The sequence below is a fragment of the Chaetodon trifascialis genome, chromosome 19, assembly GCF_039877785.1.
Source record: "Chaetodon trifascialis isolate fChaTrf1 chromosome 19, fChaTrf1.hap1, whole genome shotgun sequence".
Taxonomy (NCBI): Eukaryota; Metazoa; Chordata; class Actinopteri; order Chaetodontiformes; family Chaetodontidae; genus Chaetodon; species Chaetodon trifascialis.
The window spans coordinates 14,280,395-14,292,453 of NC_092074.1; the positions used below are offsets into that span (position 1 = coordinate 14,280,395).

General features: G+C 44.5%; 2 protein-coding genes across 2 annotated transcripts; one reads left to right on the forward strand and one right to left on the reverse strand.

The window, feature by feature from the left end:
- Nucleotides 1-2,172: 2,172 nt before the first annotated feature.
- Nucleotides 2,173-4,462, reverse strand: ccdc167 (coiled-coil domain containing 167). The gene is made up of 4 exons (XM_070986912.1): nucleotides 4,336-4,462; nucleotides 4,023-4,117; nucleotides 3,847-3,899; nucleotides 2,173-3,552 (listed from the first exon to the last, which is right to left on the reverse strand). The coding sequence occupies exons 1-4, from the start codon at nucleotides 4,384-4,386 to the stop codon at nucleotides 3,434-3,436; spliced, it is 318 nt and encodes a 105-aa protein (XP_070843013.1). The 5' UTR covers nucleotides 4,387-4,462; the 3' UTR covers nucleotides 2,173-3,433.
- A 407-nt stretch (nucleotides 4,463-4,869) lies between these two features.
- On the forward strand, nucleotides 4,870-11,566 carry kif25 (kinesin family member 25). The gene is made up of 15 exons (XM_070987477.1): nucleotides 4,870-4,986; nucleotides 5,147-5,212; nucleotides 5,624-5,746; nucleotides 5,909-6,050; nucleotides 7,449-7,552; nucleotides 7,650-7,735; nucleotides 7,839-7,878; nucleotides 7,965-8,032; nucleotides 8,129-8,203; nucleotides 8,291-8,437; nucleotides 8,693-8,869; nucleotides 9,758-9,912; nucleotides 10,002-10,247; nucleotides 10,933-11,088; nucleotides 11,412-11,566. The coding sequence occupies exons 1-15, from the start codon at nucleotides 4,918-4,920 to the stop codon at nucleotides 11,561-11,563; spliced, it is 1,806 nt and encodes a 601-aa protein (XP_070843578.1). The 5' UTR covers nucleotides 4,870-4,917; the 3' UTR covers nucleotides 11,564-11,566.
- Nucleotides 11,567-12,059: the final 493 nt, after the last annotated feature.

The window sequence follows — 12,059 nt, forward strand, 5'->3', positions numbered from 1 at the left end:
AGATTACATTTATTCCCCTTAAAAAGATCTCAGCAGGTACAAGGAAGCACAAAATGTTGCTCTTTTTAATCAAAAAATGTGAAGACAACAAGACACACTGTATACTATTATTATCACATTATACCTATAATATTCTCATCTATGACGTAAGGTCACATGACCACGAGTGGGTTTTCATGTGACTTTATTATCCACTCCACCACATTTCAGAGGCAAATATTGAACGTTTCACTCAGTTTGCAATTTCATTAACCATGAGGCATTTTTAGATTTGATTACCGAGCGGTTCATAAAGTAGTAAAGTATTAATCAAAACAGCATTTCCTGTTTATGTTATTGGAAAATGCAATGTTTCCCTCAGAATGTAATTGCTGTGGAAGATTAGTTGAACATAATTTCCAGGAGACTGAGCTGAAGTGTAACAGAGTACAGTTTGTTTGGTGGCTTTGCTTTGACCAAAGTAAAAAGATCTGACTGCTTCTATCTCTGAGAGTCCATACGATCACAGGACATTACGCGTTGGCACTGCATACACATGCAGCCACACACATATGCACACAGAGCATAAGACACACACATTAAATTCAACTGAAACACAAACATTTGATATAAAAGCTCCATGATGTAATATGGCTCTAGTGAACTGTCCCAGGGGCAGCGAGGAGGGTTCAATCCCCGAAGACGACAAACAGCTTACATAATGACATGTGACCTGAGCGCAGACGCTGAACCTCCACCTGCAGCAGGTGAGCTCAGACATCCTTCTGCTTCAGAACTGAGAGAATTCAGAGCGACGTCTGGCATTTTGGTGCTCAGACAGACCTATTTTAAAATAATTTGCTGTAAGTTGTGCACTTTCATGACTTGAGGCCACTTAACAAGCTGTGTCATGAAAAGCACACAGGGTCAGTGTCCGACTGTGCGGGAGGAGCAACAGGACCCGAGTAACATAATCATTTATCAGTCGTCGTAGTTTAAATGAGAAGTCTCAAACATTATTATATCTAAGAGCAAATTTCTTCAAAAGTTTTCAAAAGTCAAGTCCAGATGAGAACAGAATCCTTAAGAGCAGCGTCACTTACCACAATATTCAGACTAATTTGTAACTTGTTGCTTTTACACTTGAAGGGCACATTTAAAAGTTTTTAAATGAGCAATAACATCAGCCGCAAATGGATACTTGAATATATTCAGTGGCCACGATCGTCTTTTAAATCCCACAGAAGTGTTGCATAATGGGCTTGTTTACATTTGTTTTTTTTCTGAGGATGAGAGCTGGCGAGTGTGTAGGAGTGTCGTGGACTGTGCTGGTGATACTGGAGTGTGTGGGAGGGAGGCCAGATAAATATTTTCATGGCCGTCCTGTCGTACATTTAACTGTAGGACCAGCACATGCAAAGATCTCCCCTGTGCACCAAAACCAAAGAATCAGAGAGTATTTTGACTGAAGGCTAAGTCAGGTTATTCTCATTCTCTCATATATGCTCATTCCTCGCCTCCTTTGTTGTCCAAAAACACATGGATGGGATCATCGATGTGTTTTGTTGTGTTGATGCACTGGGTGACATGTTCCGTTATCGTGATGAACATGAGCCCTGCAGTTTATTCAGTTTAGTTTACTCACTAAGCAGGTCTAACGTGTATTCATCCACAGCTGAAAATAGTCCCAAATGCACCAGTTTCTCCTGTTTGAAGAACATTTAGCTTGGGGATGTTTGAAATTATGAGAAGACGGACTAACACATCGTTGGTTATGGTCTTTTCATGAGCTATGTTGACAAAGAAAATTCAGGAATATTGGCAGCAGAATATTGGCACAGGGAGTCCCTGCAGACCTTCACAGTAAGATTACAGATTAAAATTCACCTCCAAGCTTGGAGATACATGTTTGCTGGACAGTCTAGTAGCAGGGTTAGATGACACAGCAGTCGGGCTAGTATAGTAACAGATAATAGGATGTAACTCACCGACTGACCAACTTCACACACTTTCTCTGCCTGTGAGAGCATGACACAGTTTGTCCAGGAGAATGTAGGCGAGAGCAACACCCTTCTTTGTCTGCTCGAATCTATTTCAGTCCTGAATGGGAGCGTGTCTCATGAAGAGGAGACAGGCTAAACTTATTCCAAGTCTCAAGTCTTTAAGAGAGTCATAGACAAAGAGAAGAGAATTAATGTCAGGAGTGTTTTTTTTATTATTATTATTTTCTTAACCCACTCAGAATGGAGAGAAGGCCTTAACACTTGTTACAGTCTACAGTCCTCAAACTGTCCCCCTGTGCCATGCTATTCACTCCATAACTGTCTCCAGTGTCAAACAATAAACTTGAACACTCATCCACCGCGTCGTCTGGTCCCTTAATATGTTAAATCTTCAAACTTTATATTAAGGCACATATATTCCCCATTATGCACTTACTAGAATGCATATTAGTGTGGATCTCAATATAAGGTGTTACCAAATCTTCCATTGTTTTGTTGGTCTAGTGTGACGTTTTCGGGGAAATCACAAATTCCGTCCAAAAATAACACTTCCAATTATGTCAAATTTGGGCCTCTATTAAAGATGTGAGTCATGTACAAATGAAAATTGAGTTTTTATGCTCCTGCACTGCAGATAAACACACAACAAATATGCTTCCAAAATTGGTAGTAAGTGTAAAGACCAAACCCAATTCTCATTGCCTCCTTTTTCATGTGTATTTAAAAAAAAAAAGACATCCGTTTCTTTAGCAGACTCGTGCATTGTCAGCATGAGTATCAAAACAAAACATACATTCTTCTCAATTTGCTGTGATGACAAAACATACTGTAGAACTCACAGTGAAAAAGAAAAACCAAACGTAACAAATGCTTTCATCCATCTAACAGCAGATGATACAGAATGTATTATCATACATATGTATTCATATGTGACTGAAAAGACAAAAGCACTTCACTGGCACCATCTGATGAGGCATCCTTTTGATATATTGCATGAAATACAGCAGTTTTACATCGGTTTGTTTGTCGCATAAGGCAAGCTTTACATTTAGGGTTATTTAGGTGAAAACTTGTACATACGTTCTCCTTCACGTTGAATGTCATTATATACAGTAAGACGAGGCAGCAGCCTCATGTTCACTTGTGTAATGAGGAATATATTTGTGGATATGGTGACAGAGCGTTCGTTAAAGTAAAGGCCATAATTAAGGTTCCAACTTTGCAGTCCAAGAAGCTGTGGTGTGGCTCTGACTGTGCAGGACAAAACCAGAGACAAGAGATCAAGAAAATGTCAATGCTGCCATCTAAAGGCAGAACTGAGGTATTTCATCGACACAGCTCCTGAAGCTTTCCCATGTATTTAAGCCCTGTGCATACAGTCCTCTTATCTTAACTCAAGACAACATTGTCCATGAGTGTTGCAGCGGGTGCCTTTAAGGTACCGGGAGGTATCATGAGTCCTCTTCATTGTAAAAAAAGACATAGTAGAAGAGAGCACTGACCACCAGCAGAGCGACTGAGAGCAGCATGTTCTTCCGATTCTCTCCTCTTAATGTCTCCAGCTCCTTGTCTAGAAAAGAAAAACCCACGTGAAGGAAGCACACAGCACAAAGGAACAAAAGCTCCCGCTGCTCCACTCGTGCTGTGCTGCCTTAAAAGGCAGACTGAATGGAAATGGACTGCATTTAACAGGGTTTCGATTACAACTTTCTTGATCTTTCATGTGACTTTTCAGGACTTTTCACACCAATGCAACAAGCTCATGGGAGCAATTATAGGTTCAGTGTCTTACTCGTCATGACATCTGTATATGCCCACAGTTATTTGTACAGTATGAATAAGCTCTTCATGGATATCCACTTACTTAACTTTTGCACCCTCTCATTCATGATGGCCATTTCATCCTCCAGTTCCTGCCTGTGGAGACAAAAGTGAGAAAGTCATTCATTAGATTTGATCACTTAAAGTACAAACTGTCGACCACTAACGAAGTGTTGACAGAAAGTGGTGTACCACCATCCTCCTCCTCATCTTCCTCACCTTTCCTTGTCAGACAGCTTCTCCTTCCTGCTCCTGAACTCTGCCCTCTCCAGGTTGTCTTGGCAACGCGCCCGCCGCTCCTCCAAACGGTCAATCTACAATATTTACGAGTGAGATATAATTTAGATAAAAAGGACAACATTAGCTGAGAGAGTTAAGTTCTGTCACCAGACATGACGGTGAACGAATGCATGCACGGAACTTGTCTAAGTTGAACGTTAGATGATGTTAAGATGCAGTAAGTGTGAGCTAGCGCAAGCTAAAGAGCTAACCTACTCGCTAGCTAGCTAAAGGCAACGTCGCAACACCTCACCTCAGTGGCGACGCTGATTTTCTCCCGTCTTTTCTCTTTTAATTTAGTCATTTTGAGCCAGAACTCACTATTGACAACCAGGCTGAGGTAGACAGTGACTATGCGGAAGTGCTTTTCTTCTTTTCTTCCTTTTGGCACATCGCTCTTCAGACGCTTTGCTGTCCTCTAGCGGTGTAACGCGGAATCACAAACGGGTGATGAAGCGCACCTAAGTCGTGTATTTCTGCATCAATTTAAAACATAATACATTAAAACATGTGGATTATGTGGTTCCAACAACATCAACAGCCACGTCAAGGCCTGGGTGACATATTGAGGCTAAATTCGCTCTCAGAAGTAACAAAAATGATGTTACAGATAGGAAGCCGCCCTCCTCCTCCTCCTCCTCCTCCTCCTCCTCCTCCTCCTCCTCCTCCTCCTCCTCCTACCCGTGAGGCAGACAGGTGAGCAGAGTTGAGAGAGCCGTTGTTGACCGTCGTTAATCCGATTATAAAACCTGAGAGGACACGACTTGATCAGCTGGGAAGGAAAGGGACGAGGCTGTCCATTCCACTTGTTTGTTTTCTTTGAGGAAGAAAAAAAATGCCTCTCTTTATAAACCGGGACCAAATATTCGCGCATCAGGTTCACCTGCTGGAGCACAAACTGAGGGTAAATACCAGTTTAGTTAGTGGAATTATCTGATCAGACATTGCTCAACTATTTGTATCTTATTAGTGTTTTCCAAAATACTTAATACACATGTATATATATATGTATAAATACCCAGACTATTTCTAATGACCTCTGCAACATTTCACTGTGTTTTCAGAGTAAAGAGGAGCGCATACTGGAGCTGGAGACAGAGAATGCTATTCTTCATTTAAGACTGGCTGAGGTAAGAAGATTTCTGCCATTCATCACTTACAGGCTTAAACCTCCAGGCCTCCCTGATTGCTCCATTCTGTTTTATTCTAGATGAGCGTATTTATTCTGAGTTGCTCATGAAGGCTTGTCTGTAAGTGACTGTTTTATCTGAATGACTTTCGTGCCAAGTGTGTGTTGTAGACACTTGGCTTAAAGTCAGCAGGTTTTAACACGTGTGTGACCAATGGGTGAGTTGGATCACGTGATTCAGTGTCACTTGAATGAGGCCTGCTATGTATTTGATGCTAATTATTGCTGTATGGCTCCGAGTATTGTGGTGGACAGTGGAGATCAGCTACGCCTGCATTGGACAGACGGATGATTCTGTCTGATGATGGCCCAGTGGTGCAGAATAAGTACGTCGATGATCTGTCCTTTCCAGTGTCTGGGGAAACTCCGTCGGGACCAGGAAGAGGAGACCAGGACTCCGAACCATCATCAGCAGCAGAGGAACACACAGACGATAACCCGGTCAGCCATCGCCAAACTGCTTCCTGAGGTCCAGGTACAAACATGATGAGGTGTGAATGTGAGTGTGTGTGCAGGGAAGGTCGGAAGATGTCTCCTGAATAGTATGCAAAGTTAAGAGAGGAAAGCAGTGCAGAAAGTCAGAAAGATAAATCACACACACAGTGTCTAATGTGCTCTCTCTGTGTGTCTGTGGCAGGCTGTGAAGCAGGACTTGAGTGAAGTTTTTGCGGTGTATTTGAGTTTTGCCACTGAGCTGGAGGAGCAGAGCAAGCAGCTACTGGACAAAGTGCAGCAGGCCAGCTGTTCTCTGAACGGTCACCCCGCAGACGAGGTTCAGAGTGAGTATCTGAGCGTGCAGCACCACATGTGTAGCATCTTTGACATCATCCCAAGTCAGGTCCCTGAGGGAATGAGTTTGGTTTACTGTCCGGCTTCATTTTGGCCTGTGTTTGGAGGTAGAACATCCACATTTAGGCATCATGGTGGAGCCTGCGTGCAGTGAGCTGGACTGAGCAGCATCTTATACTCCATCCTTAACACTGACCTGTTGTAGTAAAGGAGAAGAAACCAAATTCATTTTCTGCCTCTCACTTCCCTGCTCACACACTCCATCTTAAAGTGGTTTACAGTGCTGTTAATCCTCTCACACCGTCCCTCCCCTCTTCTCTCTCACCCCGCCCGCTGAGGTTGTCCAAGGTTGACTGTCCTGGTCTATACAGTCCCGCAAATCAGCTGCTCACCATGGCTTTGATGATTGGTGAAAGCTGATCTCGCCAAATACTTCGGCCCACTTAAGCCTGAGCGCACGATGCTGCGAGCTGCACCGAGCAAAATGTCTTTTCTTCCTCTTTTATTGTTGTTGATAGTTGATGGAGTTGAGGAGGAATGCTAAAAACTTGCCCGCACTGAATATAAACTATTCTTTCTCTAGTTAGTATCAGCCTCTCTGGATTATAATTTAACCTTGTGTTAGCTTATTAAAGTGGAAATCCATCCTAAATTAGATATAATATGCATCATTCCATTAAGCTTTACATGTTTTTTTTTTCATCAACAAGTGTATTCAACAAGTATCTCATTGGTAGAATAATTGATTGGGAAACTCTGATTTTGTATGCAGCAGCAGCACCCAGAAACTCATGTATGTTCTTATCATATGCATGAAAATGACTTTTCTGGGACATACATAAAAAATAAATGACAGGTCCACAGAGCCAGTTAATGCTCTGAAGGCTTAAAAGTACAGAAGTATTCACAATAAGAGGTAGAGAGAGATGCTAGTTTGTTTCTATTGTGTGAATAATTGATGTCACTCTGCACCATTCAGTTCTATTTAAGTTCAATCCAGTCTATTCCTGAATGTCTAAGCCTGTCCTGTGTGAATGGAGCTGTTTGGTTCCAAATGTGTGTGTGTGTGTGTGTGTGTGTGTGTGTGTGTGTGTGTGTGTGTGTGTGTGTGTGTGTGTGTATGTGTACATATGTGCTGCAGGATTAAAGACCTGGCCTGAATTCAAAAGATTTACACCAGAGGACGGATGCCTCTGTTACAGCCATTCATTCACGTTACAGATCTGACCCAACGGCACGTCAGCTGAGGCTTTTCACCGCTGATCTCGATTGTTTATTTATCGTCTTAATGATGTCACCTTTAACTATCAGTCCACGAAAATTAAATGTCAAGTTTTCTCATTTCACTGTGAGGACTGCCTGACTGTCTTTCTGCTCTGCCTGCCCAGACTTACAGGCTCATGTCGCAGCTCTGGAGCGCTCTCTGGAGGAGGAGAGGGAGAGGTGCAGGGCGGAGAGGCAGAGGAGGAAAGAGCTCCATAACACGCTGGTGGTGAGGACAGATGCTCAGGTCCAGGTTCATGAAGACCTGCAGCGTATCTGATGGGATCAGATCTTGAGCTTCATTGTCGTTCTTTGTTTCGCTGCAGGAGCTCAGAGGGAACATCAGGGTTCACTGCAGGGTGCGACCAGTTCTCCCCTTTGACCACGTCCAGTCCTCCACCTCTGGATCATGGTGGGTCAAACACATGATTCATCACCAACAATATGAAATACCATTTGATAACAGAGATAAGCTGAAGCCAATAATAATCCAGTTCTATGCTTTTGTCCATCAGGCCTGCGTCATCAGAAGAAGTGGTCTCTGTAATCAGTGACGTGAGTTTCACAAACTCTTAGAATTCACTTTATTATATCGCTTCTTGCTGCTTCACTTTTCTGTCTTACTCCTCGTGTTGTTTTAGGACACGGTGATGGTGAATTGCCTAAAAACAGGGATGCCGGTGCACAACAAGATGTTTGAGTTTGAGAGGTAAAAATCAAACACTGCCACGGTGCAGTCTGCATTGTTCAGTTTGATTTCCTGTTTCTTAATGATGACTCACTGCGGCGAGTTTGTTTCCTCCAGAGTGCATGGACCGGAGGATTCCCAGGAGGCTGTGTTTGAGGAAGTCAAGCCGCTTCTCACGTCTCTGCTGGACGGGTGAGTGTGAAAAACTCACAGATGCATTCATTAAACAGCTTATTATGACTGCATGGAGTGACTGTCATCTCCCTCCCTGCCATGCAGCTATAATGTGTGTATCATGGCGTACGGGCAGACGGGCAGCGGGAAGACTCACACCATGATGGGATCCCAGCCGCTGGAGAAGCCCTCAGGGACGCAGCAGGAGGCGCAGCAGGGTATTATCCCCAAGGCTGCCGCTGAGCTCTTCCGGTGAGACGGGAAGACTCATTTATTACTCATTTGTTTTTGTGATATTTACATTGTGTAATGACTAACTCTGCAAGAAGTGAGTATGTTTTTATGCTGAAAACCACAGTAGATCTGCTCTAAGAAATAAGAAATAAGACACATTCAGTCCATTCATCCGTAATGTGCACTGAGACTTGAAATGGAATTTCAACCTGTCCATGCTTGTGCGTCTGCTCCCTGTGTGTGTGTGTGTGTGTGTGTGTGTGTGTGACCCAGGCTGATCTCTGAGAAGCCTGCAGAGAGCCACACGGTGGAAGTGTCAGTGATGGAGGTGTACAACAACGAGGTGTTCGACCTTCTGGCCAGAGACGAGCGGGGCAACGCCGCCGGCCAGCGCCGGGACGTCATCACCACCTCCTCCGGTACCATCCAGGTCGCCTCCCTCACATATGAGTGAGTACAGCCACAGCTGAGGTGGCTGTGTGCAGACGGTGTTCGTTTGTCCTTTATCATGAAGGGTCGGGGGTGTGAGAATTAGCTGGACTGTTAGTTTCATGAATTTGAGAGTGGCGGTTCTTTCAAAGCTCCAGTGATCAATGCTTTCTTATAGAAAAATGTGTCAAATTATATGCAATGGGAAAGGTGTCACTTGTAGTGATACCTTTCACCCAGCTTGTCCCTCCTCAGATCTGTGGAGCTTTATAGTTTTATGGCCACCAAATCCCACTTTACAGCTGCGGCAACAAAGCAAAAAAGCCATCATAAATCTGCTGTATGCTACCTGCCCAGCTCTAGACTGCAGACAGACAAAGTTTATTAAGCATTTAACAAGTTTGGCATTGGTGCCAAATCAGAGCTGAAGAAGGTGGAATTTTGGATGTCCATTGAAACTTTATAAGGAGGTAATATTTTAGACATTTCGCCTTGCTAAGCATGCAAAGTTCCTCTGTCCCCAAGTGGACAATAATTATTCAATGCTAATTTGATCCTTTTTTCGGCCACTTGGGGCAGCAAAGACGAGCTGTAAACCCAGCATAATTCTCAGCCTCTTTAAGTTGATATGGCAGACTTGTTTACACAGAATATATGGAACAACATTAGCATTCGTTCGGAGTCTTGCTTCAGGCCACCTGACGTGAGGATGTGTCTGGCTCTTGAGCCGTTAAATGCTCCACGACGTTCACCAGCGAGACATTAACTGACTGTCGCTTTGGGCTGCGCAGTGAGTTTTTAGAGCTTCTCGCTGAAAACAGCTGCCTGTTGCGGCTGTGAAAGAGGTCAGAGTGACCCTGTATGCTTTCTTGATTATAGCAGCTTTAAAAGTGTCATGTGTCTTTACAGGCCTGTGAGTAACGCCTCTGAGGTGATGCAGATCATCAGCAGGGTTTTGAAGCTCAGGGCTCACTGTCCCACCCTCGTCCACACCGACTCCTCACGCTCTCACCTCATTGTCACCCTCACCATTTCCTCCAAGAGCCCCAACGCACTGGCTCTGGGTGAGACGCATTCAGCCCCACACTCACAGACCCTGCGCTCGTCAGCGTAAATACATTCCTGCATTGTGACACTGTTGCTCCTCCGTCAGCTCGCAGGCTACAGAGTGCCAAGAAGGACTTGCAGCGCTCCACCCAGAAGGAGTGGTGGAGTCCACGCTGTCGCCGGGCCAACCCTGCCGCCCGCCACTCATCTGATGAGCTTTTTGCAAGCTCCGCCTCCTCTCCCTGCCCCTCCCCTTCCCATTCCCCGTGTCCCTCCCCGAGGCCCAGCATCTCACAGGGTGTGTTCAGGACCAAGCTGCAGCTGGTGGACCTGGCGGGGAGCGAGTGTGTCGGTAAGAAGACGCCCAAGCTTCAGGATGTTCTTGAGTTTGTAGATATCACAGGAACACTGGTCCCTGAGTGTCTGAAGATGCACCAGGCAGTATTTGAATTGGAAAATAAACCCATCTTAACATGCCAAATTGCAAAATGGGCTTCAGGCATATACCTAATTTAGAAGATAAACTACCGCTCATAATGAAATTCAGGTGTCACACTGGTTCTCGTCTTTGCTCGAACGACTTTACTCTCAAGAGTGCTCCATTCAAAACAAGCTGGACACACCAAATATGAGTCATTTTCTCTTTTTCCCATTCCTTTTGCATTGTTTCATACGAACCATCAAGAATCTGACAGGCAGTGTTGGTATATAAGACACTGATGACACCACATACTTGCTATCTGAGTGTTTGGTATTTAAATTTGGACGGTTTTCAGTTACTGCTTAGAGCCAAATACGCTGCTCAAAAATAGCCTGTTTTCTGTGTGAAAGTGTGTTAACCATGAAATACAGAATGATTAATCCACTCAGAACGCTTCACGGTACAAACAAAGCTGTGCTCTTTGTAATGACCTCTCTTTTAACCTTTATTTACGCCAGCAAATGTTCATTGAATGCAGCGCCGCCAAAGCCTGCCCGCTGAGCAGATCAGTGAGCTTTGGGGCGCGCACAGATGTGTGTTCACGTGTGTGTTCCAGGTATGTCTGGAGTTTCGGGCGCAGCTCTGTGGGAGGTGTCCTGCATAAACCGCAGTCTCTCGGCGCTGTCTGACGTCCTGGGAGCTCTGGCCGAGCAGAGACCGCACGTCCCCTACAGGAACAGCAAACTCACTCATCTGCTGCAGGATGCCATAGGTGACGCATGCACACACACACACACACACACACACACACACACACACACACACACACACACACACACACACACACACACACACACACACACACACACACACACACACACACAAAATCTCTTTTTATGACCTGTGAGTCATGCCTCTTCTCGGAAAGACTTGTTCATCCGCACAGCATCTCCACAATGTATTAGTATTCTAACATACACTCACATGAACATACCTAAAGACTGAATCACCTCAAGTGAAGTGAACGTAATTAAATCTTACCATTGCTGTCCAACGTCTCAGTCTCCTCCTGCTCTTCTCCATCTCCTCCACCAGGTGGCGACGCCAAGCTGCTGGTGATGCTGTGCGTGTCTCCCACGCAGCGCTTCATCACCGAGACCCTGCAGTCGCTGGGCCTGGGCACGCGGGCCCGTCAGGTCCAGAAGGAGCTGCCGCGAAGGAAGAACAACACCCTGAGAGTGAAGTGATGAGACAGACAGACAGACAGACAGACAGACAGACAGAGAGAGAGAGAGAGAGAGAGAGAGAGAGAGAGAGAGGTCAGCCTCTGCAGACGCTGCGGGGACACGGATCGTTTCATCATGCCAACAGAACAGATTTGAGGATTGTTTGACAGTGTGTGGGCCCTCGTTTCAAAGACAGTTTAAAGCCTTAAACACTCTGACAACATCTTACTACATATAAGATCCTTTTTCCTCACTCTTTAGATGTACTTCCACTAGTAAACAGATTAGTTTTGCCAGCATAGTTTATGCATTTTGTTTTTTGAATAGATTTTGGCAGCATTAAATATCTGAAGCTGCAAACACTTGTGTGAAGCTTGAATGTACAGTTTGATTGCTGTGTAAATGACTCTAAAATCACTGTATTTAGCACTTTTTTCCACTTTGTTTATTTCATTAAGCTGTAGATGATGTGCAAAATCTTCCAGACTTCTGCTGTAAATGCGTTCCAGTACTCGCT

Bases quoted from the DNA above. Each gene is read 5' to 3' on its own strand.
- ccdc167 (XM_070986912.1), bottom strand. From the start codon at position 4,386: ATGACTAAATTAAAAGAGAAAAGACGGGAGAAAATCAGCGTCGCCACT. The intron at 4,118-4,335 runs GTGAGGTGTTGC...TAAATATTGTAG, and splicing joins AAATCAGCGTCGCCACTGAG to ATTGACCGTTTGGAGGAGCG. The intron at 3,900-4,022 runs GTGAGGAAGATG...TTGTCTCCACAG, and splicing joins AAGCTGTCTGACAAGGAAAG to GCAGGAACTGGAGGATGAAA.
- kif25 (XM_070987477.1), top strand. From the start codon at position 4,918: ATGCCTCTCTTTATAAACCGGGACCAAATATTCGCGCATCAGGTTCAC. The intron at 8,204-8,290 runs GTGAGTGTGAAA...CCTGCCATGCAG, and splicing joins CTCACGTCTCTGCTGGACGG to CTATAATGTGTGTATCATGG. The intron at 9,913-10,001 runs GTGAGACGCATT...CTCCTCCGTCAG, and splicing joins CCCCAACGCACTGGCTCTGG to CTCGCAGGCTACAGAGTGCC.